We start from the raw sequence: 26,084 nt of genomic DNA, 5'->3' as shown, positions 1-26,084 counted from the left end.
CTCACGGGAATTCAGGGCAAGGGAGATCACCCAGTCATTTTGTGAGATCTTTGCTTATTCTGTATTTCCAAATATCTGAATGCTGTATTACTTGAACAAATCTGTTTCAAATTAGAGCTTTTAATTAAACTCTTCCTGATGTTCCACAGGGACAGGAAACAGAAAGGTTGTACTTCAAATCTTACTTAATTATCTTAATAATTATCAGCATCCCCATAGTTTTTTTTCTCTTTTAATTAAAGGAGTATGAATATGAGAAGCTTCTTTATCATTAAGAAGATTCAGATTATTGAGGTGATACAATAGAGTTTCAAATTGTCATGCTGTAAATTGGGGCAACAATTCATAATTAAAATATTGTATGTGTGTATACAATATTTTACATAATAATCTTTAATAATAATCATTATGCATATATGATTTTCAAGAGTCATAAAGTTCTACACGGCTTTTGGTGAGAACAGAGGTTCCCTAATCCTCCTTTCCCCATTTCCCTTTCACCAGAAGTAAACATTGTCATTTGTTTGATCAGACTCTTTTGATTAATTTAGCCATACCTTCATAGGGTTAAATAACACGCATATATTCTTTTTGCTTTTCACTTTTAGGTTTTCAAAACTCACTTCTGTAAAGAGGAGATGAGTTAGATCTCTTTCATCTTCCACCCCTAATACACATGCTTAAAATCTCACACAAATGCACCACTTTAGGGTCCTGCTTCCTGGTCCCATTCTCCCAAAATAATTATATTATAATGTTTGGTAAAAAGTTAGTTGTTTCAATTATTGTGATCTTGAGAATGTGAGTCATTACTGCAAATAATATAACACATTATTGGAAAATTTTATTTCTTGCTTTTTGATCCTCCTTTTTCCAGGAGTTAGTATTGCCTCGATTTTAAAAATTCATTAAAAAATATATATATATCACAAGTTCAAAGCCAAACTATATTGTAGTTGTCTATATACCTTCAGATGTATTATTCTACCAATTTTTCTTCTTGAAGAAATGTACCCAAGACACTTCTTACCATTCTTGACTTTATTTCACTCTATAGTTGTTACCCTCTAGGTCCTGCTACCCTAGCAACTCCTCTTAAGCCTGGAGAGGCCCTGTCTCCTATGTTGGACAGCCTTTGCTGTTCTTTCTTGTTTTACTCCTTGTTTAAATGGAATATATCTTCCAGTAGTTTCCTGAAAAATGATGGAGGATAATAATATTTTCGAGATCTTACATTTCTGAAAATGTTTTTATTTTACATAGACACTTGGCTAATAGGTTATTTGGCTCTATCTATCTAGGTTGGAAATCATTTCTTTTCAGAATATAAAAAGACTTTCTCCATTATCTCCTAGCTCTCACATTGCTGTTGAAACATCCAAATTAATTTGGATTCTGATCCTTTGCCCGTGTTCTATATTTGTTCTCTCTAGCAGCTTGTGAAACCCTTTATCTGTCCCTGATTTTCTGAGAGTTCAAAATGAAAGGCCGTGTATAAATGTGTCACCTGTTGTGCTGGAGGCTGCAGCTGTTGACTATCATGCATGAGACCCTGGGTTCGATTTCCAACATTATGAAAAAAAGTAAAATAAATATTAGTGTTGGCCTGGGGATATAGTTCAGTTGGTAGAGTGCTTGCCTCGCATGCACAAGGCCCTGGGTTCTATCCCCAGCACCAGACACACACACACACACACACACACACACACACACACAAACCCACACACAAATTAGTGTTAACAAGATTTGTTATTAACCTGCATAAGAGAGAATATTTAGCCCTTTAGAATATTTAGAATAGTCATACTCAAGGATATGAGTAGAATTTATAGGTTGAAAGACAAAGTAGTTCTTCCTATCATACTCTGTTTGTGGATGTGAGTCTGACATATGTATACTTGGGCTGCTCAGTAGCTAGCTGTTAACTTGCACTACTGAATCAACAGGATTATTTTGAAATAAAACTTTTATATCATATATATTACAGATTTCTCTTCTGCCTGAAATTGAAATTGTTGAGGGTTTACTCTCACGAAAATAACAGAAAGACAGACTGTGAAATATAATGTGTTGTTTATAATTAACAAATCACTAAACACAGGCAAGAAATTCAAGGGCTAAAAAATGCCATGCATTTTCGCAGCCAATTAATACTAAATTATTCAGCACAGTCAATTCTGTAACTGGGTGGGAAGTGACTGTACATTTAATTGCTTTCAAACTCACAATGTTTCCTGGGAAATGGCGGCTCTCTTTCGATTCTTTCACAAACTGTTATAAATTATGGGGGCAAATTGTGCCTCTGACTTCCAGTTCACAGAAGTGTTGGTTCATTTTTTTGTAATACTACCCACCCGTCTCCTCTTTCCTCCCTCTCTCTCTTTGCCTTTCCTTCTCTCTTGCCCTTCTTTCTCCTCCCTCCTTGATAGACATTCAGTGGGCCTCTCTTATCTGTGAAGCAGACTGGAGGGTTTTTTCCCATGTGTGGGTGGATGTAACTCAAGAGTGTAATACAAGAGTTGGCTGCACATCCTGCCCTTTGATGAGTCTTTTTCCTGTAGGATGCTGGCTTTCCCTAGGTCCTGGGACTTTTGTTCAAAATGAGCCTCCCCTTTTCTCTCACTCCTTGCTTATACAGTCTGTCTGTAAGAGCAGTCAGAAGGATGCTAGAAAGAGAACCACATCCAGAGTCCAGAGAACTGGCCTCAGAAAATCAATTAAAGTGTTAAATGAAATCAGTGAGTTTTCACCTTATCAAAAGTAAAAATCACCACATCTTTGTTTTAATGTAAAAAGAATAACAAATTTATAGACTTCTTTATAATAGCAGCTGTACTTTTGTTATTTCCTGTTGAAAAACATACATGATGAACAGCTATATTTATTCAGTTATTCTTTCAAGTAAATTTGAATCTCACCAAACACTCTAGTATAAGGAAACATTGGAACAATCATCACATATTTGGTCATGCTAATACTTGGTGTATCAATTAGGAATTGTATACAGCTCCTAGAAATGGAGCATTAACTATTAAATACATGAAGATTTAGGTTCTCTCAATAAAAAAAAAGTTTGGGAGTATTGGTTTATAACTGAGGCCTCTGAAATTTTCTGCATTTTTTTTCATGGTTTCTAGGTAGCTGTTGGGGCTCTTGCCAATTATATCTGCTTTTCCTGCAGCTTGAACAAGGAAGGGTAATAGAAAAGCAGAAAGTTCTCCTTGATAGCTTTGTTATTGTTTTATGCTTGTCTTATCTGTCAAAGGGGCTGACGGGCAAAGGTTTTCAGCAGAGCACATTATCCAGGTATCTGTTTGAATGGAAGATGGGAGAAGAATACTGGATAGGCTCCTAGCAACCTGTGACTTGTTTAGTTGATAGATGATGCTGGTGTGTCTGTGATCACAGACATGGTGGAGATTCTCAGTGTATGGGTTGGAGATTGCAGGCCTAGGAGTTCAGAACTTCTCACATCTCCAGAGCTCTGAGTCTGTCTGATACCTGGTGTGCTGAGTTTCAGGCATTTCTCAGAGAAGACCCCAAGGGACAGTGAAAAGAGTACTGAATGTGGAGTCCAAAAGTGTGGATCCAGATCCTACTCAGGAATGCAGGCAAATTGTTTGATTTCTCAGAAACTGTTTTCTCCTACCAAATAAAGAAAAGAAAAGGAAAAAAAAAAAGAAAAGAAAAGAAATACCAGTTAAGTATCCCTTATCTGAAATGCCTGGAATATTCACAAATATCCAATGAGATATCTTGGGGATGGGAGTCAAATTTAAATAAGAAATTGATTTATATTCCATATGCACCTCATACATATAGCCCGATGATCATTTTCTACATTTTTAGTGCACCTGCTAAAAAAAATGGACTAGGTTTTGTCACATTAGGTCAGGTGTGGAGTTTTCCACTTGTGATGTGTTAATGGTACTCAAAATGTTTCAGATCTTGGAGCACTTCATATTTTCATATTAGGGTTGCTCAAGTTGTAATGATGTCTATCCACAGGTTTCTTGGATAATAGCATCTTCGTGCAGAGTCTCAAACATGACTTTGGAAGTTGAGAAACCCAAGGTCATGATCTAACTCAACTTTGGAGGTAGTTGGGAAAATGTGACCAGTTGGACCCTTACCTCTGAATCCCACTTAGTGGGTGCTGAGCCAGACAGGTCATAGGTCACCTCCCAGCAACAAACCATGGAGTAAATTCCCAGGCCCCCCGCAGCAGGTGTCAATTGGATTTCCAGAGGTGGGAGGGCTGAAGTACACTGCACATCTATGCTCTGGAGGTCTGCTTGGGGATCTGCCTCATATTTCAGGATTTTCAATTTTTTATACTGGCTCATTTACAGATGTTTGATCAGGTGTGAACTTCTACCAAGAAGACCATAAAAAAGAAATTTAACAAGTGAGTCTGAAAAGCCATACGAAGGGTCAGACTTTACACGAATTACGTACTGGACTTTAACAACGAACAAAGTTGCTCTTTCTTTTTAATTTCCTTGCAACACTCCTGGAAGGCAGGTTCAGGAGTTCACGGTGCCTGCGTGGCTGATGCCTGGGCAGTCCCACAGTCTCCCCTCACTCATGTTGTTCCCTGCTCCAGAAGTGTCTGTTCCTTCCTTCACTTGGTAAAAACTTGCCTATTTTTCTAGGCCCAGTGCAAGCTCCTCCACTTCTGAGGCTCAGTGCCCAGAAACCCAGGCAGAAGAAATCCTAGCTCTTCTGATGCAGGGCTTGTCTCAGATCTTTAGTAACATCAAACATTCATTGAGAGCTTACCTGTTGGTTGCTTCCCATGGGCTCATTCAGTTAATAGTTGTGAAAAGTCTCTCAGGTGGGAACTGCCATTACCTTCATTTTATAGGTGAATGTTAAGGCACAGAAAGCTTAAACGGCTTACCTGAGACCATTACATGGTTAAGAAATGGCCAAGTCAGGATCTGAACCCAGGTTCCTAACCAATTAAAAGATACACGGGCCACCATTTTAATAATGTATGGATCAGTTTTCCTTCCTAGGTTACAAGGAATTGTCATCAGGGCTGCATCTTACTCATCTGAGCATACCCAGTATTTTATTTTCTGTTGTTTATTTATTTAATTTTATTTATTTTTGGTGCTGGGGATTGAACCAAGGACCTCGTGCAGGGTAAGCATCTGGTCTATTTCTGAATTACACCTCCAGCCCCTTAGCATTTTATTTTGAATAAATGAATACACACACACACACACACACACACACACACACAGAGTCATGTTTATGCAACACAAACTACAGAAAACTCTAAGTAAAATACATTATGGCCCCAAATCGAATTTCTGTCTCCACATTCAACACTGTTAATAGCTTCTCATTTCTTCTGGAAGTTTTGATGCACATATTAGCACAGATACACATGCCCTAAAAGATTTATTCAAGCAAGGTCATACTTTAACATGTTCTGCTCTTATCCTAAGTACATACAGACAGGTCTAAAGAAGATTATTTTCAACTTATAAAAAATGAAAACCCAATGAGGGAATGATTCATAATATTTCAGTCAATTATGATACATTAAAAATTCCATTGATTTGTGTCCATCAAAATAATTGTTCTAACCACTATTGAAATCAGTATGGGGGTTCCTCAAAAGACTAGGCATAGAACCGCCATATAACCCAGCTGTACCACTCCTGGGTATTTATCCTAAATAATTAAAATAATCATACTATAATGATACATGCATATCCATGTGTATAGCAGCACAATTCTCAATAGCCAAACTATGGAGCAAGCCTAGGTGTCTATTAATGGATTGGCATATATACAAAATGGAATTCTATTCAGCTATAAAGAAAAATGAAATTATGTCATTTGCAGGAAAATGAATGGAACTAGCAACCATATGTTAAGTCAAATAAGTCAAACTCAGAAGGTCAAGGGTCATATGTTTTCTCTGATATGTGAAAGCTAGAGAGGAAAAATGGAATGAAAGGTGTAGGGGAGGATCTCACAAAAATCAAAGGGAGACTAGTAGAGGACAGGGACCAGGAAGTGAAAGTTGGGAAGTGAGGGAGGAGGTGCTGGGGAGTGATATTGACCAAATTACATTGTTATATTGTGTATGTATGAATATATAGCAAGAAATCATATTGTTATGTAGAAATATAATGCACCAATAAAAAATGTGGACAGAGAAAAAAGTTATTGTTCTAAGCATGTGGTACTCACTAAAATCCTTTGGAAAATAGGAGAAGAATGAGGAAAGAGACACAGTTGTCCTTCTGTAACTATGAATTCTGCACCATGAATTCAACCTAAGGATAAAAAAAATTGCACTAAAATGTGCAAGCTTTTTCTATAAAACACTAACTTTAAAAAACTATAAATAAATAGGGAAAAGGCCAGTGGCATAGGAGAAAGGGATCAGGGGAGGGAGAATGGAAGGGCAAGAGGAAGTACTGGGCACTGAAGTGAAGTAAGTTATATTCCATGTTTGTATGATCATGTCAAAATGTACCCTACTCTTATGTATAACTATAATGCACCAATAAAATCAAAATTTTTAAAAATGGGGCAAAATACACATAGCATAAAATTAACCATTATAACCATCTTTAAGTACACAGCTTAATAGTACTAAGTATATTCACGTGGTTGTGCATCCAACACCACCATCCATGTCCAGAATTCTTTTCACTTTTCCAAACTGAAACTCCATACTCATTAAACAGCTCTCTGTTCAATCTCTCTCCAGTCCCTGGAAAACACCATTCTACTTTCCGACTATGAATTTGACTACTCTAACTTCCTCCTAGAAGTGCAATTATACAGTATTTCTCCTTTTGTGACTGGGCATAATGTTCTCCAAGTTTGTCCATGTTGTAGCACGTGTGAGAATGTCCTTCCTTTGTGAGGCTGAATAGATATTGCTTGTATCTGTACATCACATTTTTGTCCGTTCATTCACTATCAATGTTTAGTTATCGTGGATAATGCTGCTGCGGACAGGAAATATAAAAATAACTCTTCAGGTTCCTGCTTTCAATTTTTGTGGGTATTTACCCAGAAGTGCAATTCCTGGATCATGTGGTAATTTTATGTTTAATCTTTTGAGGAGCCTCCATACTGATTACCACAGCAATGGTACCGTTTTGCATTTCCACTAACAGTATGCACGAGGTTCCAACTTTTCCACATTTTTACCTATACTTTTTAAAAAAATCCCTGACAGTAGTCATCCTGATGGGTGCAAGGTGGTATCTCATTGTGGTTTGGACTTTTATTTTTTTTTTCACCCAAGAAAAATCATTTTTCATACTGGGTTTGGATGGGAGTAGCTACGACTTCTCTGTGATTTGAAGAGGAATTTCTTTTATAAAGTCAGATTCTCTAGTGAAACACAACTCAAAACACATTTGCCAGCTTAGGCTTAGGCTTAAATGTGCGATTTGACTTTTGAAAGATACTGGTTCCTTGGGGGAGGTGTTGGAGTATGGAATTGACCAAATTACATTTTTATGTATATATCAATATACTACAAAGGTAAACAGAGAGAGAGAGAGAGAGAGAGAGAGAGAGAGAGAGAGAGAGAGAGAAAGGAAGAAAGGAAGGAAGGAAGGAAGGAAGGAAGGAAGGAAGGAAGGAAGGAAGGAAGAAAGGAAGGATAAAAGGGTTCTGGCTGCAGGACCCAGTTCTGTTGGTCCTTAGTGACCTCCCCAGGGAATTCCAGGCAATTAAAATCTTGTGCTGACTCTTGGGTGAAGAATGTGCTCTCTCTAGTATAATACCAGTGGCAGCTTTATGCTAGCTGTTATGCAAAAGGGAGAATCTTCTTCCAAATGTCAGGGTCAAGCATGGACACTCCTCCTGTTTCAGCAGTGGTGACAAAGACTCAACACCCAGTCACACAGAGAACCTTCTCTTTTGGCAGGAGAGGAGGTAGTCACTGCACTGTGCTGTTTGTGCAGATCTTGAAATCAAAATCACTTGGTCAAGAAAAGATGAAATTGGGTTAGTGTTTTTGGTGCCTTTCTTTTTCCAATCAGCAGAAATGGGGCTGTTAGTGTTCTATTTATTGTGACAAAAAACAACAAACAAACAAACAAAAAAACACCTGAGATCATCAACATATAAGAAGGAAAGGTTTATTTAGGCTCATGATTTCAGAGGTCTCAGTCCATGATCACTGGGACCCATTGCTTTGGGCCTGTGGCAGTACGGTACATCAGGGTGGAGCACATGGCAGTGTCGGCCTGTTCACCTGATAGTGGCTAGGAAGCAAAGGAAAAGGAAGAAGATGGGCCAGGGTCCCAATATCCCCTTCAAGGACACAGCCCCATGACCTAAAGACCCCTCAGTAGGCCCCACCTTTTGCAGTTTCTACCACTTTCCAATAGTATCACAGGCTGGTGACCAAATCTTTAACACATACACATGGGGTTTGGGGAGACTCTTATCCAAACCATAGAACCCAGCATCCCGTTCTAGACCAATAATCGGGTTTGATGGAGACGATGCCACCTAGGAGTGAACATTTCATGGATTTGAATAGTCTGTCTTCTTTCGGACTTTCTAGGGTTTGGGGCAACTTGCTTTGTTGAGTGGTAGCAAAGAATACCCCCATGTGTCTAGCCTTTTCCCCATGAAGTCTCAGTGTGTTGAAGTCTAGTGCGTTTCTGTGTCTGAAGTCCAGTTCTGTGAAGAGAGACACATCTCAGCTCGGCCTTCTTTACTTCAGTGGATATCAATGGGCACCCCTCAAAACCATTAGATATTGGATTTAGTTGATCCTGCTTAGCTTCCATTTAAAAAACTCTGGGTTATGACTATCGTGATTACTAAAATCACCTTCTCAAAATACAAATGTCACAGCTTATGCATTCCCTGGACTTGTGATTGTTGCTCTGCTTAGCACAAGTCAGAGATCAGTTGAAATGTTCCACCTCTGGCCGTGTCCTTTGAATGAATGCTGGTTTTCTACTTAGGTTTAAATGACCCGAAGTGTCCACGCAGATCTGGATAAGCTACCCTTATGCAGTCTGTCTTCTGGAATCTGCTAACTAGGACCTGCGTGTCAGAGAGAGCACATGGATGCCCACAAGCACAGCTGATGGATGCTGTTGATAGACAAAAGGGAACCAGCTGAGATTTACGGCTTTTCTCCACAGAGGTCATCCATTGGCTCAGGTGGCCTCTGCTGAATATGAGCCCCGGAGCATGATGAAGCTGTCGTTTGTAGAAAGAGAAAGATCAGTGCTTGTGGGTTTTAGGTTACGGTGAGAATTAGTGGGAACACGGTGATGGTTTCTTTAAATAAACCATCTGTTAACAGAAGTCTCTCTTTGGCTTTCAGAACAAAAGATGAGAAAACCTTCCTTTGAATGGCCAACTCTAACATAAATTCTGATATATATTTAACTTGTGTAATGTACAGTTTGTATTTTTATGATTTATATCTTTGCAAAAGTACCTATGTCCAAGGACGCCATGATCGGAGGAAAGAGCTTTGGTTATTCTGAAAAACATTTACCATTTGTATGTTGCTCATAGGGATGAAATTTTCAGAGCCTACATTAAAATTATGTACCTCAAAACTTGCTGTTCTTCTTCTTCTTCTTTTTTTTAATCCAAAGATATCCAACTTCGGCTTTTTTTTTCAAAGTTGTTTTCAATTAATGGATAATGTTAGGTATTAAATGCATGTCTCAGATGCTCTTCCAAAGCATCTTTGCACCTCGTAGCTTCTCGGATAGTGCCGCCTTTAAAGATGGTTCATGTGCAATCTTGTCCATTTCGTGGGGCTGGCAGTCTACAGCAAAGTTAATGCAGGAATCACATAAAATTGTCCTCCTGAGTCAAAGTAAAGTTTGAAAATCAAAAGTCTTGCCCCCATTTCATTTCATCTTCATGGGTCCATAAACAAGATAATTTAATGAGAAAATTTGAAAGTAGCTGTAGCTACAAATATGGAAGACACGGAACCACCTGATCATGAAGATAGGGAGTACTAACACATCCAAAAACCCTAACAAAAATTTATGACGTGTGTTCCTTGAGAAAATGACGTGCTACCCTTATCTCATTCTCTTTGCTTCTTGGTTACTACATTAGCTGATAAGAGCAATGCCATAGTTTAAATTAACTTTGGATTTTAAGTTTCTTACTGTGTGCTTGTGCAGAATCCAGAGGCATGCTCATGAAATAATAAGAGCTGGCTGAAGTGTGGCTAACTAGGGAACCGTTCTCAACATGCGTTACTAGACTGAGAAGAACCTGGAGCTGTGGTTCATGATTTGTGTGACTTCTGTGGTGTCCCTCATGAAAGATAGTGTTTTCATTAGAGCTCTTTTCCCAGGCTGGACACAGTCATACATAATGCAGCACCCTGGCCACACGTCCACCTCTGTCCATTTCCACCAATGAAAACACTCTAAGCAATTTTAAGACAATCTTATCTTGACCAGCCTTTGTCCCTTGGCTTCATCCTGTGCAACCTTTTTAACATCAAATTTAAAGAATACTAAAAGCTAATGTTTCTAATATCCCAATGGGGCACATAGCTCAAGAGATCCTGACACCAAAGCTGAAAGCCATCTGCAGGAGAAGGATCTCATTCAAAACAGGAAGTGGCATTTAGTGTCAGAAATCTTGTAGATGAGGAAAGCCTGAAGTTAGTAAATAAATGTTGATTTTCAAGAATCTATTTTTGATACACCCACCTGAAGAGGTTTTATCTGTCTGTCTCATTCCAACTGGACCTTCCTCTTACAAAGAAATCTCAATATGACCAATTAGTACTTAGTTAGATATTTTAATATTATAAAGAAATTACTTATTATTTTAATGGAATAGGCATTCAAAGGTGGAAGATTTTATTCAGCTTTGTAATGTTATTTCTTGAAGGCAGGGACAGTATTTTATTTCTCTATTGTAAATTCCCAGCACCTCCCAACACACACTGTTAAAGTTCAGTGAATTTGACCAAACCAAAAGAGAGATCTGGCTAGAGCTACAGAATTTACTTTCTACTTAGAAAAGTTTTTCAGATTAGAGAGAGAGTAGTTAGCAAGCTTACCCTAGAGTGATGTTCTCAATCCTTGACTGAACATCAAAATCATATTGGTTGCCAGAGAAAAATGTACGAATACTTCTTAAAATGGAGTTGAGACAGTAATGTTTCCCTGAATTCCCATTTGTTGGATTCCTGGCATCATTAGTATGTCTGATATCATTAGGGGTTCCTGGGGCTTACAAGCCCTTGAACTCTTAGGTGGGTCAACCTCCTTCATGACTTGTTACCAGTGGGTACAAGGCACAGATCTGTGTACAAGACACAGATATGGCTCTGATTTGTTTTGGGTGGGACTTTAAACCCTACTGGCAGATACACAAAGAAGACACACTCTCATAGCACTATCAATGGAAACTGGTTCAAGAGGAAAGCAAGCGTGTTAGCCTTCCATTACTGTAACAAGGTAGCTGAGAAAAATACACTTAAAAGAGGAAAGGTTTATTTTGGCTCACAGTTTTGAGGTTTCAGTCTATGGTTGGGCAGAGCCATTGTTTTGGGCCTTTGGCAAATCATGGCAGGGAGAGGGTGGTGGAGCAAAGTCATTCACCTCCAGAAAGCCTGGAAATAGAGAAAGGGGCTGTTATCTCAATATATCCTTCAAGCACATGCCCCCAGTGACCTAAGGCCTCCCCTAGGCCTTACCTCTGAAAGGTTCTACCACCTCCCAATAGAGCCACAGGTTGGGGGCCAAGCCTTTAACACATGGATTGTGGGGCATTTCAGATCCAAGCTATAGGATCAAGTCAATTTGGGGTGTAAGATATTGATGTAAGATGATGTTTCCTTTTTGATGTGTAGAGTTTGAAATCTATACCAATGTTAAGATCTAGTATTATAAGACAGAATTTTGGAATGATTGATGTGAAATTGAGTTGAGAGGGCCGATGAATTTTCCAAGAGGTAAATCTGTTTAATGTTCAAAGATGTCAAATAGACTAGTAGATGAGAGAACTGGTAGCATGTTATGAGAAATGTCAAATAACTCTCGGTTTCTGATTGAGCAACTACCAGAAAAAGAAAAAAAAATCTATGGCAGCCTGATTCATTTATATTCTCAAATCAAAGAAGTCAAAAGTACCTTCTAAGAGAATGGGGATAATCTGAAATCTAACAATTTCATGGCTTGAGAAGGGGAGTTAAACTTTTTAGTTTTTTTTTAAGTACCATATCAGAGTTATCTCATTTATGAAGAAATTAGATAGTATTTTCAAGGATAGGAGTTGTGCAGGAAAATATACCAAAATGTGTAAGCCAGAAGATGAACACAGGTCTTCTTATAATGTAAAGATTTCTGCATTAAAGTGACCATGTTCCTTCATGAGAACCAGAACTTCTTTTAGTTATGAGGTGGAGTCCAACCTGACAAGCCAAAAGGTTGAGTAGTCTGGGACATATTGTCCTGGGTAACCAAAACAACCACCCTTGTGAGCAATTGAGAGCTGCCAGAATTCCTAAACCTATTAGCTGATTTACTTCTGGGCTGCCTGAGACTAATGAGATGAATAGCTTAAGTCAAAGTAAATATGATTTTTTGGATAAGCTACCCTTATGCAGTCTGTCTTCTGTCTGTCCCTCTGTTTTGTTAGCAGAGGAAATAGAAATGTGAGCCATGAATTGTTTTTTTCTCCCGTAGCCAAAATGACAAAGAAGGCTACACTGTATGACAAATTTTTGACCTTGAACTTTGATGAACAAAGATCAGCTCTTTGTATACTCTGGAAAAAAAAATCTTTCACAAAACCATTGGAGGAGAGTGTAGCAAAATATAATGCTCAAAGGCAAATTTTTTAAAAATGGGATTTCATCTAGGGATATTCATCATAAGCATACCTTTTTATATTTCTAGGTACATGTATGTTTGTAAATTCACTTTTAACTTTCTCAGCTTTTAATTTGGAATTGGTGTTTATTTTGGAGCTGGTGTTCTTTGGTTATTTCTTGAATTTAGTAATTTCTTTAACATTCTTCCAATAAAATATGTTTTAAAGAAAGTATGTTTCAATGTAAGATTGAGATTAATACTATCAAAATGCCTATTTTTAAATTTTAATAAGATATTAGATCACCTAGGAGGAAAAGGTTATGTACACTCTGTAAACATGAATTTGGTTAAATCAGTATTGATGGAACCAATATTTCAATAAAAATATGATGCATATGACTGGTATGTAATTTCATTAAAATATGTACCCATTTTTTATAATAAGCTACCTTTAGTTATTTAATTACTTGAAAAAATAGACTTTAGGATTTTGAATTAAGGATGATGATGATGATGATGTTGATTATTTTGCAGCTGGAGTTCCCATTTTATAAAATGTGGATTTTCATAGGAGTAAAATCCTTATTTGGTTAGTTTTCTTTAAAATTCAAAAGAAAAACTGCAATTTGATATTTATTGTCACAACTGTTTGTAGAGAAAAATTTTGAGGTGATACAAGCTAAAAGTAGAATTTATAAAATGTGCTTAACACTTTTATAGCATCTACCTGGAAACTGAACTTAATTATTTTCGAATAACACTACTTTCTATTAGATAGGAGAAGTCCATGCCAATGTGACTAATTTTGTGGAGATGAAATAAAAAAATGAGCAACTGCAAGTAATTGCATATGAAGAACTTTCTGTGTTCAGATTTGACTGATGTTGCTATAGTAAGTTATACACATATTTGTGTAAATGTGTTTCACCAATAATGAGATCAGGTTGAAAAATATATTGCTATATTACTGAATTAAATCAAAATGAAATATTTTATAATGATTGTTAAATGCCAAGTTGAACTGATCTCATTATATGTGAAACTCAAGTATATTTAGACTACTACCTCAATTTTAATACGTGAAAATAATGAGATATGACTAGAATAGCTGGAAAAAGTTACTTGTACTTTTTAGCAGTTTCTTATTTCATAATATAGATTTATTTTCTGCTATTTGATGAAATATCTAAGGACGCATGAAGTTTGTAGTACCTCCCAGTTAACAGAGGAAGAGCAAACATGTGATCCCACGTTGTTTTAAACAGGTATTTTGCTCTTGATATTTCCTTCAGATTGTTACCTCTGTGCATAAGGCTGTGTTGAGAAAGAAGAAAAAGTTCATTAAGAGCTTTGAGAAAGGTGCAGCTGCATGTAGTAAACACAGATGGAGCACAGTTTTATATAAGGCTTCTAACTGGAAACAGACTTCTGCTCTTGAAATACCCGTAATTGAACTTTCCATCTGAGATTGTGCATTTCTTCTGCAAAGGCCAGCTGACAACTCATTGCAGGCATTTATTTAGTTATTGCTGCTCTGGATGTAGTTCAGCAGACAGTCTCCAAAAAAAAGAAGAGCAAGTCTGCACTACTCTTGGCTTCCTATGAACCTATGCCTTGTATTAGATGGATCTTCTTTACTTCCATGCAGAATTCCAAGTGGAGTTTTCCTAAAGTCAAGGAAATAAGGCAGCCCTCCTGGTTCCCATGCACTGTTAAGGCTGAGGCTAAAGACTAGATACTTAGCACGGGTGCTATTACAGTTTGGATCTTAAATGTCCCCCAAAGGCCCATGAGTTCAAGGCTTGGTCTTTAGTCCATGGCACTATTGGGAGTTAATGGAACCTTTAAGAAGTGGGGCCTAGTGGGTGGTCCTTAGGTCATTGGGAACATTCCCCTGCAGGGGATTGTGGTATCTAGGACCCTTCCTATTTCTCTCACATCCTGGCCATGAAGTGGATGATTTTGCCATTTACTCCCTCTATGTGGTGCTACCACAGGCCCAAGGCAACGGGACCAACTGATAATGGACACAGAACTCCAACACTGTGAGCCAAAATAAACCTTATGCCAGATGTGATGGCACATGCCTATTAATCCCAGCAACTTGGTGGGCTGAGACAGGAGAATCATGGGCTCAAAGCCAGTCTCAGCAACTTAGTAAGGCCCTAAGCAACTTAGCAAGACCCTGTCTCAAACTAAAAAAATGAAAAGGACTGGCAATGTCGTTTGGTGATTAAGCACCCCTGGGTAAATCCTGGATACCACACATTTTTCTTATAAAGTTGATTATAGCTGTCAGTTTCCCTCCTTTCCTAATGAATAAATGAATGAATGAATCAATCAATCAGTTGGTGTTTGTCTGTCACATGCCATACTCTGAGTCAGATGCTAGAGATATTGAGATGCCTAGCCAGGGTGAGACATGCAGGCAAGTAATTTCAACACAGCCGGATACATATATGAAAGATGCATGGTCAACAAAGATGGAGAAAAGGTTGATTTCTCTTTCAGTATAAGGATGGGAGGAGAGTGTTTCAAGAAAGAATCCACAAAGGGAAACTTTCCTGAGTGAGGTCTTGAATAATGAGTAGGCACTCTCAAAGCATGTTACATGTACTACTCACATTTACAGGACTTGTGAAAAACATTCTCAGACTCCAACCTGGACCAAATAAGGGAAGAAGCTTTATAATTGCAGGGCCATTGTCCCAAGGTCTAGGGTTGGCAAAGATGTTGCTGTCAGTAACTCTCCTACTTCTTCACACATCATCTGTGACTCTCTTCTTGACTTTCAAAGCACACTTCCTGCTTCCCTAACTTGCAGGGATGGTATAAACACAATAAAAAGCTTTCATTTAAATATTGAAAAGTACATGACCCTTAGCCATGTGCTGTCACATCCTATTTCTGTTCCTTGGTCAGCACTTTGTTTAATTGCTGGGAGTTGACAGTTTCTCACCTGTCAGAGCACTAAGAGAACCACAGAGGTCCTGGACTCCATCCCCTGCAGATACCGGGGATCATTGTATTCTAGAGCTCACTCTTGGCATAGTTGCTTTTCTCCGAGCCTAGAGTTTGGTCATTCTGTAGATCCAGAGATTTGGGAATGTTCTACACACCAGATATCCAGACATGAACTGTCTTCTCTGAGCCCCTGCTGGGAGTCCTGGGCAGATGTCAGGGTCTGGACATTCTGAGAAGCTCACTGATGTGCTACACAGTTCTGGGTTTCTGTGGATGATTCCCTTTAAGGCCAGTGGACATCAAGACCATCCAAGAATTGTCTGTGATCTTTTTTTGTTTCCTCACTTTTTTTTCCGAGTTTATCTCAAGTATAATTTTTGCTATTTTTAAAAATTGTTTTTTTAGTTTCTGATGGACCTTTAATTCATTATTTATTTATGTGCAGTGCTGAGAATCGAACCCAGTGCCTCTCACATTCTAGGCAAAATGCTTTACCACTGAGCCACAAATCCAGCCCTAATTTTCACTTTTTAGAACCTTTGTGGATGGAGGTAAGATTTAAGTAAACATATAAGGCCAAGACAAATGTTTTGTGAGATATTTTTTCACTCCAATTTATTACTAGATCCACGCTTCTCAAATTTTAATGTGCATGGAAACCACCTGGGGATGCTCAAGGTACAGGCAGGTGGTGGGGAGGGGCTGAGATTCTGCTTTTTTTGTTTCTTGTGGTGCTTGGAATTGAACCCAGGGACTCACCCATTCTAAGCACGTGCTCTACCACTGAGATACACTCTCAGCCCAAGATTCTGCATTTCTCATAAGCTCCCAGGTGAAACTGTTGCAGCTGATCCATGGCCGTGCATTAAGCAGAATGGACAGGACCACACTGTTTGAGAATAGTCAGAAATGATTACCTTTTACCTAGAGTCTGTATTGCATATTCCAACTGCAGAGACATTTGTAGAAGTTTTGTAGGTTCTTATTGCTTTTCACAGGTAGCTTTTTGATTTCTACTCTGCTCTGCCGTATATTTATAGCATTTTCTGTGCACAGGAAACCATTAGGAGTTAAAATATTTTGCTCAGTGAATCTCAGTTCAGATCTCCAAACATCCCCACAACCCACAGGACCACTCTCCTCCTCACAAGAGGACTCTCTGAACTCCCCCCTGTCTTCTGCCAGCACGAACCACTGCAAGGAGCCAGGCTGTTGGGAGAGGTCGAACTGAACTCTTGCTCAGAGCAGGAGATAGGACACAGAGTGAGAGAGTGATAAAAATAAGCCTAAAATAAAAATTAAAAAGCATACCAAGAGCTCCATGCAAAATGAATACTCTTAAAACTGTGGTGGGAAGAAATCAAAGGATTTATTGGGTGATGAAAAAACACTGTAAACTTTATATGAAGCCATTCCAAGGTTTGGTCTTATGTTAGGACAAAAGAGGAATTTTACTAAGTAAGACTCAATTTAATCAAATGAACATAAAGGAACTGTAATTCTGTTTGAATTTGGTTGTTCACACACACACACACACGCACGCACTCACACTCACAATTTCTTAGTAGCCTCACTGCAACTTCTGACGTGCTCAGGTACTTCTAGGGGGGTAACAGAATCCCAAGGAAGCAAAAGTATGACATGATGTATGGTTTTTAGATAGACTTTTATGTAAAGTGATATAAGTAATTCCATGCTGCTTAAGGTGACATTTGTCCACACTTCCCCTAACAACTGGCCTCTATTTATTACATTGTGACCAAGAAGCAAGGCAGGGGGATTTCAGGCAAAGGACCAGAGACACAACTGGGAGCGCTGGCTTTCTTCTTTGCAGGTTTTCTTGGATGCCCCAGAGATCCCTTTTGGAGGGGAGGTTTGGGGCTCCCAATCAGTCAGCCCCTTACACTGATTTCCATGTACGTATCTCTGAGTCCAGGGTGAGGAAAGGCCAGTGGTTTGCTGGATAACTCATCCTGGATGGGATCAAAGATCTGGGCTGGTGTGCGGAATTCCAGTGTTGGCACTGTCATTCTGAACTGGGCCTGGCTTGAAAAAGGGACTTGGAACAAAGATCAGCGTGACCAGAGCTGGCAGAGATGGGGGTTCCCAATGTTTGTAGAACATTACATACTTTAAACACTTGGTTGTGAGTGGAGTTTAAAACAAAAACAAAAAAACAGACTGTCCAGGACCCACTGAAGACCAATGTTATCAGAATCTTCAGGAGGGGGACACTCAGGCATCGATAAGCAAAGGAATTTTGGTCAAAACAAGGCAGACCAGTATCTTACTGGGCATGGCAGGCAGAAGGAAAAGTCGAATTGGTATTTTGAGAAAAAAGAGCAGGTAAGTTGAGAGGATTCGGCTCTTCCTGTTTGAGGAGGAGGACAGATAAGGTCGCAGTGAGAAGGAAGTAAAAAATATGACTGTTATAAGATGCCATAGGCCAGTTTAGTCATTCAGGATAAGATGCAGGAAAAATAAAATCTGTATTATCAAAGTACCGAATTATAGCGAGGTAACCAGCACCCCGAGAGAGTAGGTTCCTGCTCAGGAGGTGTGAGCCACCTGGGAAAAAAAAAAGTCTGAAATAATCAATAAGAAATAAAGACAGAGTCAGAAATTAAATATAATAAGGGGAGTGCCTGACGGATCTCCCAGTCCTGATAGGAGCTAGAACTGAGCAACTGAAAAAGGGCCCAATTTGATTCTTTAGTTAATGGGGAGTCCATCAAAGGCAGAGATAAGGTAAAGGCAAGGATAACGTTTCTGCGGGAAGAGTCTTGGTTTGGTGCTTGCTTCTCCAGGTAGCAGGAGTCTTGCTGTAAACAGGCTGATTGGCATTTTGGCAAGCCACACCCATCTCCGAGAGTCTGTGTGGCTCTAGTGAGTCACCCCATCTTTGGAACTATGCTAGAGCTTGAGCAGGAGCTAGAACAGGATGCCACGTGGATCAGGCATTCTCAAGTCGGTGGATTCTGACTGGGAGTTCTGGAAACCAGACTTCTCTGCCTTATGGCCTCAACATTGCTCAGTTTACACACGGGCCAGTTCACATATGGGTCTTGGTTGGCTTCTGGCACCCAATGTAACTAAATATTAGGTGAAGATGTTTCATGTGTTCATTTTAACTGGTTTGTTTTAAAATTGACAGAGACAGGCTGGATAGAAGCATGGAAGAGAACAAATATTTATAATCATCTGTAGCTGTGATTCCTAGCCTCGACCTTGATGGCAGCAGGGCAGATGGGAAGGGGGACCAGCCAGTTTGTTCTCCATCTCTGCCTTCTGTGACCAACCTCAATCACTGATCTTTTCAAACCCCTTAGAACATGTCATTTATGTGGTCTTTGCACTGGCCTGGCATGCATCAAGGCCTGGGTTCAGTCCCCAGAAGAAGAAAAAAGGCCTGTTGTTAATAAGGAATAAACTAAGAAGTGAAATTGACCAATGTTGTGCGTTCTGCTGGGTTTTTTTCCTGCTGGTGGAGGCTATGAAATGCTGCCGTGCACTTTTAAAAAATATGTGCTGCTCCATCCTTATTATAATGAAGTAAGTTATCCATATGTCTTCACTTGACAGCTGTTCCTATTAGACTTCCTGAACTGGCACCTCTAACTTCAAGCCCTTGAAGAGTCCTATTGACTTGGTTCTTGAATGAAGCACTGTTCACAGAATTGCAGATGCTTCCAAGGCGCTCATTTTCCTGGCAGGGTTAGTTTCTCAGGTGACCGATGCCACCTGATGTCATGGACAGCCCTGGAGAGGAGCCACTCACTGAGTTCTGAGGTCAAGGGCAACACTTTCCTTCCTGGATTTGGTCAGTCAGAAGCTGTCCTAGCTGCTGCCATGCCAGTCCCCACAGACCTCAAAACAGGTTGTGCTTTGTGAGAATTCCTTTTATCCATTTATGACTTTGGGGCATTTTCTCACTGACTGCACAGAGAATTTGAGAGTGTGATCAGGACGAACCGAAATAGATTTTTTTTTTTTTTTTTTTTTTTTTTTACAAATGATCTCTAAAGCTACCTTTCACATTCAGGAAAGGAAATGTAGTTGACCTTTCTTCTGAAAACTATTTTATTTGTTTCTTTTAGGATTTATTTAATTTCCTGTCCTCCATTAGAAGACTAATCAAAATTTAGCAAAGTCATCATACATCCTTACGATTTTGTTTTGGCGTATCTAGGTATGAGGTTAAAATAACTACACAGTGTCATCCTGGCACATTTGTATGCAGTTGATGTGTGAAGCCACTACTCAGGGTGCACAATCTGGTTATGACCCGTATGTGATGTTATAAAACACAGTTTTCACAGAAACTATAATCTTCAAATGCAGGACTGTGGATCTCACTGAATGTTGCTTAAGTGGAGCAAAGAATATGGGGATTATCAGTAGGAATGGATTTGAGATGGTCCCCAGGGCAGCCTGATGACAAAGTGTTCTCATAATGAGAGCACCAAGCCCGTAAGCACTTCTTCCCTTCATTTCACAATCCTTCACCAAGCGTTTTGGGAACCCTCACCCCCTTGTTTGACACTGGAAAAACAAAGGTGAGGAGAAGACTCCATATGCCAGTCATGGGACAGGGCCATCACCTGATGGCACAGTCTCAGAAAACAATCACAGTGCTGTTAAGGTCTAGTGAAGGAAGCTACTCTCTCAGCTTTGATGTTCTTTTAGATTAAATCCATCGTGGAATTGGTTTTTTTTTTAAAACTGATTTTTATTGAATGGCAATGAAATAAGAAGTAAAATTGCCCAGTTAAATTAATTTCCATTTTGGTTATTCTATGACTTCGAGGAAAAGATGTTTTCATGTAGTACTGGGGCAGGTGTGTAGTACAGGGTGAGAGGGAACTCATGCCCAGGCAGCCAGGTGCACAGCCATGGACAGATGCTGCCCACCTGTTCAGGGCTGGACCCTAAGATGACAAGTGAAACTTCAAATGGAGTCAAGAATATAAAGTGCATGCATACTTACAATTGGTTAAATAGTCAAAATAGGCATTTGAGTAAGGAATCCTGTATGTTATAGGAGAAAAAAATAATTTGCAAGAATTGAGCTGACTGTTGCAATGTTGTACTTGTTCTTGAATCTAATTAACATGGTTCTCCAAAACGCATATTTCAGCAAGTTAGAAGGTGATAAATATAGTTATCTAGTGGCATTTTGATTTCATACTGCTTTCAGTAAAAAAATTATTTAAAAAATTTTTTAGTTGTAAATGGACACGATACCTTTATTTTGTTTATTTATTTTTATGTGGTGCTGAGGATTGAACCCAGGGCCTCACAGGAGCAAGGCAAGCACTCTACTGCTAAGCCACAACCCCAGTCCCTCAGTAAAATATTTTTAAGCACGTTCTAATATGCTTACATATTTATTCTCATATACATGTTGATAACCAATACATATATATTTGGTTTTATAATCAACATTTAGTATATTATAGAAATGTATAAAATTATATGCATGTCCAATTTTATTTGTGTACATCTTCAAGCATATATTAAATATAAATTTTAAAAGAATGTGTTAGTACAGGCTGCTATAACAAATTACCATAATCTGTGTTACTTAAAATAATAAGCATTTATTTCACATAGTTCTGGAGGCTGCGAGTTCAAGATCAGGATACCAGCAGATCCAATGGTGGGTGATGGCCTATTTCTTGGGTTGAAGATGGCCATCTTCTCAGGTTCTCACAGTTGGAAAGTACAGAGTGAGCAAGTTCTCATGTTTCTTCCTATAAAGGCACTAATCCCATTGAAGAGGGCTCCACCTTAATGATCCAATCACCTTCCAAAGACTCTACTCACATGGACATCAGCATTCTGTTGAGTTCTACAGCCAAATTCTTTTTGGCTACCGCAATGGGGATTAGGTTTTCAATATACAAATTTCAGAGGAACACAAACACACAGTCCACAAGATATGAAATAAATAGAAATGAGTTCTAACATTTCTTTCATGTTCCCCAAAGGATGGCTATGGATAATCCCTGGATACATGCATGTGCTTAGGGGACACATCTAGGGAACTGGACAAGTAGAGAGAGCCAAACTACTTTTGGAGTATTGAGGCATCTGGGTGGGCCATGTCCCCTTTCTTCCCTGTGTCATCCTAAATCCACTAGGAAATTATTATAAAAGCAATTGGCTAATAGTGACAACGTCATCCATATGAGAATATACAAATTAAGTGAACGAATAAAGAAATTGGAATGAAATGAGGTCCTTTGGTTTATTTCAGCTATCTTTGCAAATTCAGCAGAGGAACACAATCCCTGGTATGTTTTCATCCCATTAATGGGATGATTGAAATGGTTTCAGGAACTTCATGCTAAACAGCACCAATCAATCCTCTTTAGTCAATAGAAAACAAGCTTCATTTTGGGTCAAACAAACAAGATATATCTATAGACCTGTGCTTTTTTATAGCAGCTTCTACACAGAACTAAAGAAATGCAAAAGAAAAAGTTGAAATTGAATAAGGTTTTGGTCTGGGGACAAAAAGAAGAAATACAACTTGTGTTCATTGAAAATTCTTCAGTTCAAAGTTCCTCTAGATGTCAGTATTACATAGGAAGATGAAAATATAATAGCCTGGGGCATTGAATGAGGACTTTCTTCCATTATTTAAAAGGTAAAACATATGTGATATATAATTTCCAAAGGAACAAACAGCCTTTTTTGGAAACTGACTTCTTATATTCCTCAGGACCAAGGGCTTCTCCTGTTGGTTAGATAGGACTCCACACCTAAAGAATATTGACAGAGTATATGGACACTTACCATCTGACATACAGATGGCCTTTGGGGCAAATGCTGACTGATCAGTGCTTCACAGAGTAGCATAGCCAAATTCTCAATTTTGCATGTTATGATGAACTAAAATTGACTGATACCTGTTTTTATTTTTAAGTCCACGTTCACTTTTTACCATTGAGTTTATGCCACACAAGCACAATGTCTATTGAGACACCAGGAATCTTCATTTAGAAAGTGAATCATTGAAACCAAGTGTAGTGGCTCATGCCTGTAATCCAGTTACTCAGGAGACTAAAGCAGAAAGATCGTGAGTTTGAGGTCAGCCTGGGCAACATAGTAAGACCTTGTCTCAACAAACAAACAAACAAACAACAACAACAAAAATAAAAACAGAGAAGCCTTGGAAGACAAATTTATAAAATCTTATAAACACAATTTGATAATATTCCTTATTTGACTAAGTTGAATATGCATTTTCAAAATTAAATCAAATAGTGTCTCTCTCTTTTTTAAAAAAAAAAAAAATTCCCTATGTTAATTTGAATCTTTTGGCCAAAAATTATTTGCCTCTCTGCTCTCATAATTTGTTTTCATTTAATGCTCTTCTTTCTTAATCTCATCTTCTGTGGTTCCAACTATTTAGTAGATCTCAATAAATATTAATAATGTAGCTTAGCTATGGTCTTTTTGTTTTTTCCTAGTCGAATAGTAGAGTGTATGCAGTTGCTAAGGTCACAGAGTGAGCTAGACAACTGAGTTAAAATCCTGGCTTCATCTATAAAATAGAGCTGATAGTCTATACCAAAAGGTAGTTATAAGGAGCAACCAAGTTGATAATGTAATGGTTCAATAATAACTGGCCCATTGCCCATGCTCCTTAATTTTAGCCATTATCACCATCATTGCCATGGCCAGCATCATCATCATCAACATCATCATTATCACCATCGTCATTGTCATTCGTCGTCATCATTACTGTCACCGACACTATCATCATCATCGTTGTCATAATCAATATGTGCTGGTCCCTGGGCTAAGCACCAGGAGTCAAACATGAACCAGTCAAACCTTTAGAAACCCCAGAGTCTAGTGAGAAACTGACATGGGAAAAAAAGGATCAATGAAATGTTGCAAGAGATAACATGGGGGGGAGCACATGTCAAGTTCTGTGCAAGCTTAGAGGAGGAGCAGCTGGCTTTGCCTGAGGAAGCTGAAGACCATGTTCCCCACCATCTCCGCACTTAGACTTAAAAGAGAATTACTGCTCTAATACAGCCCTGGCTTTCTATAGATTTACTAAACATGCCTCTGTGTTGTGAGGTCCCTGGTTTAAAAATGGAAATACTCTGAACCTGTGAAACTGCTCCTTAAATTATTTAAAAGTACACATTGCAATTTGTCTTGGTGACTATGCACTGACTTATATGGTATTTCAGGTCAGCAAACCACCCTGAGGCAAACTGTTAAATTATTTCTGTTTCAAGAAATAGGAGGGAGATACACCCCACACACACACACACACACACATACCGAGTTCAGAGAGAGAGAGAGAGAGAGAGAGAAAGAGATTCTTTGGACCTCCATACAATTTCTTAAATTTCTAATACATAAATTTAGAATTGTGATAATTTGGGTGGGTTGGACTAATGTTTACATATTATATGGTATTTGAAAGGGATTTGAGAAGAATGTTTATCCACTTAGAAGGAGAGATATTTGCTCTAAGCAACCTAAAAACTTATTTTCCTTAATTTTCTGTTTGCAAAGCCATTCACATATGTACTCTCATTTTTATTTGATTTTTATGTGAATCATATCAAGACAAATTAAACAGAGGTCAAAGGTGGCACATACATTATCAACATTCTTTAATACATTCATGAAAATGGACAACCTATGAATCATGATAAAATTCTTCAGTATTTCTTTGAAAATAATAAGTTAATTTGTTTTCAGGTATAAAATTCCACCATAAGATTAGCCTATACAGGCTTCATTAATTCAGTCTCTTATGTCCAGAGAATGTCTATTAATTTTTGTTTTTTTTTCTTTTGGAAATATATAATATTATGATTCTTAACCTGGAGCATTTTTATACCTAGGGGACATTTAGCAATCTCTGGGTACATTTTGTTTTATTAATATTATTGTGATTGACAAAGTTTCAGATAGACAAGAAGAGTAGATTTTTGAGATCTGTTATATGCAGAGTGAATATAGTGAATAATAATGTGTTGTATATTTTAAAATAATGAAGAGAATAAGTTTTAAATGCCTGGAGATGCAATTGGTCATGACAGTTGGGAAGCAGGATGCTACTGGCATCTTCTGGGTAGATTATCAGGGAAGTCGCTGAACATCCTACAATTCTCATGCTGTTTCTTACCATAGAGACTTATGCAGCCCCAAGTGTCGGTAGTGCTGAGTTTGAGAAATCTGGATATAATAGGTAATCTCACTTACTTTCATATCCACAGGCTAAGGAAAAGGTGTGGTCAAACCCTGGCCTGAAGGAAAAGACACTTGTTAAAGACGAAAGGACATCAGCCCTCACAGGTAACATCCTTAGAAGACTAGCAGTTGCAGACAGAGAATCTGCTTTGAAAATCCTGCTATTTTTCTTATACAGAGGAAGTTACATGTTTAGAGAGAAGTTCTATTTTGTGAATGCTTTTATCTGATTGATTTTTGGTCCCATCAGTTGCAAAAAAAGAAAATCTCTTAAAATCCGATTGTCAATCAGTTGGTCCTCTTTCCTTTTTCCTGGCTACTCAAAACGTATGTCTGTTGTTTAAAAAGAAACCAGAGCATAGATGGCATTATAGGAAGCTGAAATTTTACTGATCACATGCATTCTCCATTAAAATATTTTGTGTCCTATGGTGGCTTCTAGAGAGATCTACCCAGAAGAACCAACTGTCCTCTGAGAAAGAAAAGATTGATAAACTCAACAAGAAAAATTCCGAAAAGACCAACGCCTCTGTAGCTCAGAGAAGTTTTGCCATGTGTCATTCAGAAAGGCAAGATAAGGCATTGGATTCTGTCCTGAGAAATTCCAGAGAACCCAGGGAGAGCATAGATGGAAAAGGTACTTCTTGCACAGAAAGCTTGAAGAGAAAAGAAAACAATAGTGTTGGAGATGAGAAGCAAGCCACTGTGGATAAGAATGATTGTCCAGCGCTCAAGGGGGAGTCAAATGGGCTCCATTCTAAGGAAGATACCAGAAGACTAGAAGATGAGGAGGAAGGACGGTCTCCAACAGCAGGAGCACCCGTGCTGGACAAACGTTCCAGTAAGAAGCAGCATGTTGATAAAACTAACGGTGATCAGTCCCATGAAAGGTAGGGTGCAGCACTACACCCCACAACTGATGGTTCTTAGTGATCTATCTGCCATTCTAGTTTAAGGCCATATTGAAAGAAAAATGAAGAGAGTTTTTGAATTAACGATTTAGAACTCAGTTTCCCAGATCATGTAGATTTTTTTTTCACATCCATTTTTATTGCCCTTATTTTTCTTCTTGTC

The 26,084-nt window shown here is 38.6% G+C and overlaps 1 protein-coding gene across 3 annotated transcripts in view; it reads left to right on the top strand.

Moving 5' to 3' along the window:
- Window positions 1–26,084, top strand: part of Mylk4 (myosin light chain kinase family member 4) — an 80,159-nt gene that overhangs the window by 26,563 nt on the left and 27,512 nt on the right. For 2 of the 3 annotated variants that reach the window (XM_040282189.2, XM_040282191.2), the window contains exons 2-3: window positions 25,037–25,115; window positions 25,453–25,900. In XM_040282189.2, coding sequence (XP_040138123.2) covers window positions 25,037–25,115; window positions 25,453–25,900 — 527 coding nt within the window. The remainder of the gene's footprint in view (window positions 1–25,036; window positions 25,116–25,452; window positions 25,901–26,084) is intronic. The other variant, XM_040282192.2, reaches the window with a different exon arrangement.

This window comes from Ictidomys tridecemlineatus, chromosome 8 (genome assembly GCF_052094955.1).
Source record: "Ictidomys tridecemlineatus isolate mIctTri1 chromosome 8, mIctTri1.hap1, whole genome shotgun sequence".
Taxonomy (NCBI): Eukaryota; Metazoa; Chordata; class Mammalia; order Rodentia; family Sciuridae; genus Ictidomys; species Ictidomys tridecemlineatus.
This window is presented reverse-complemented; position numbering and strand designations above follow the sequence as displayed.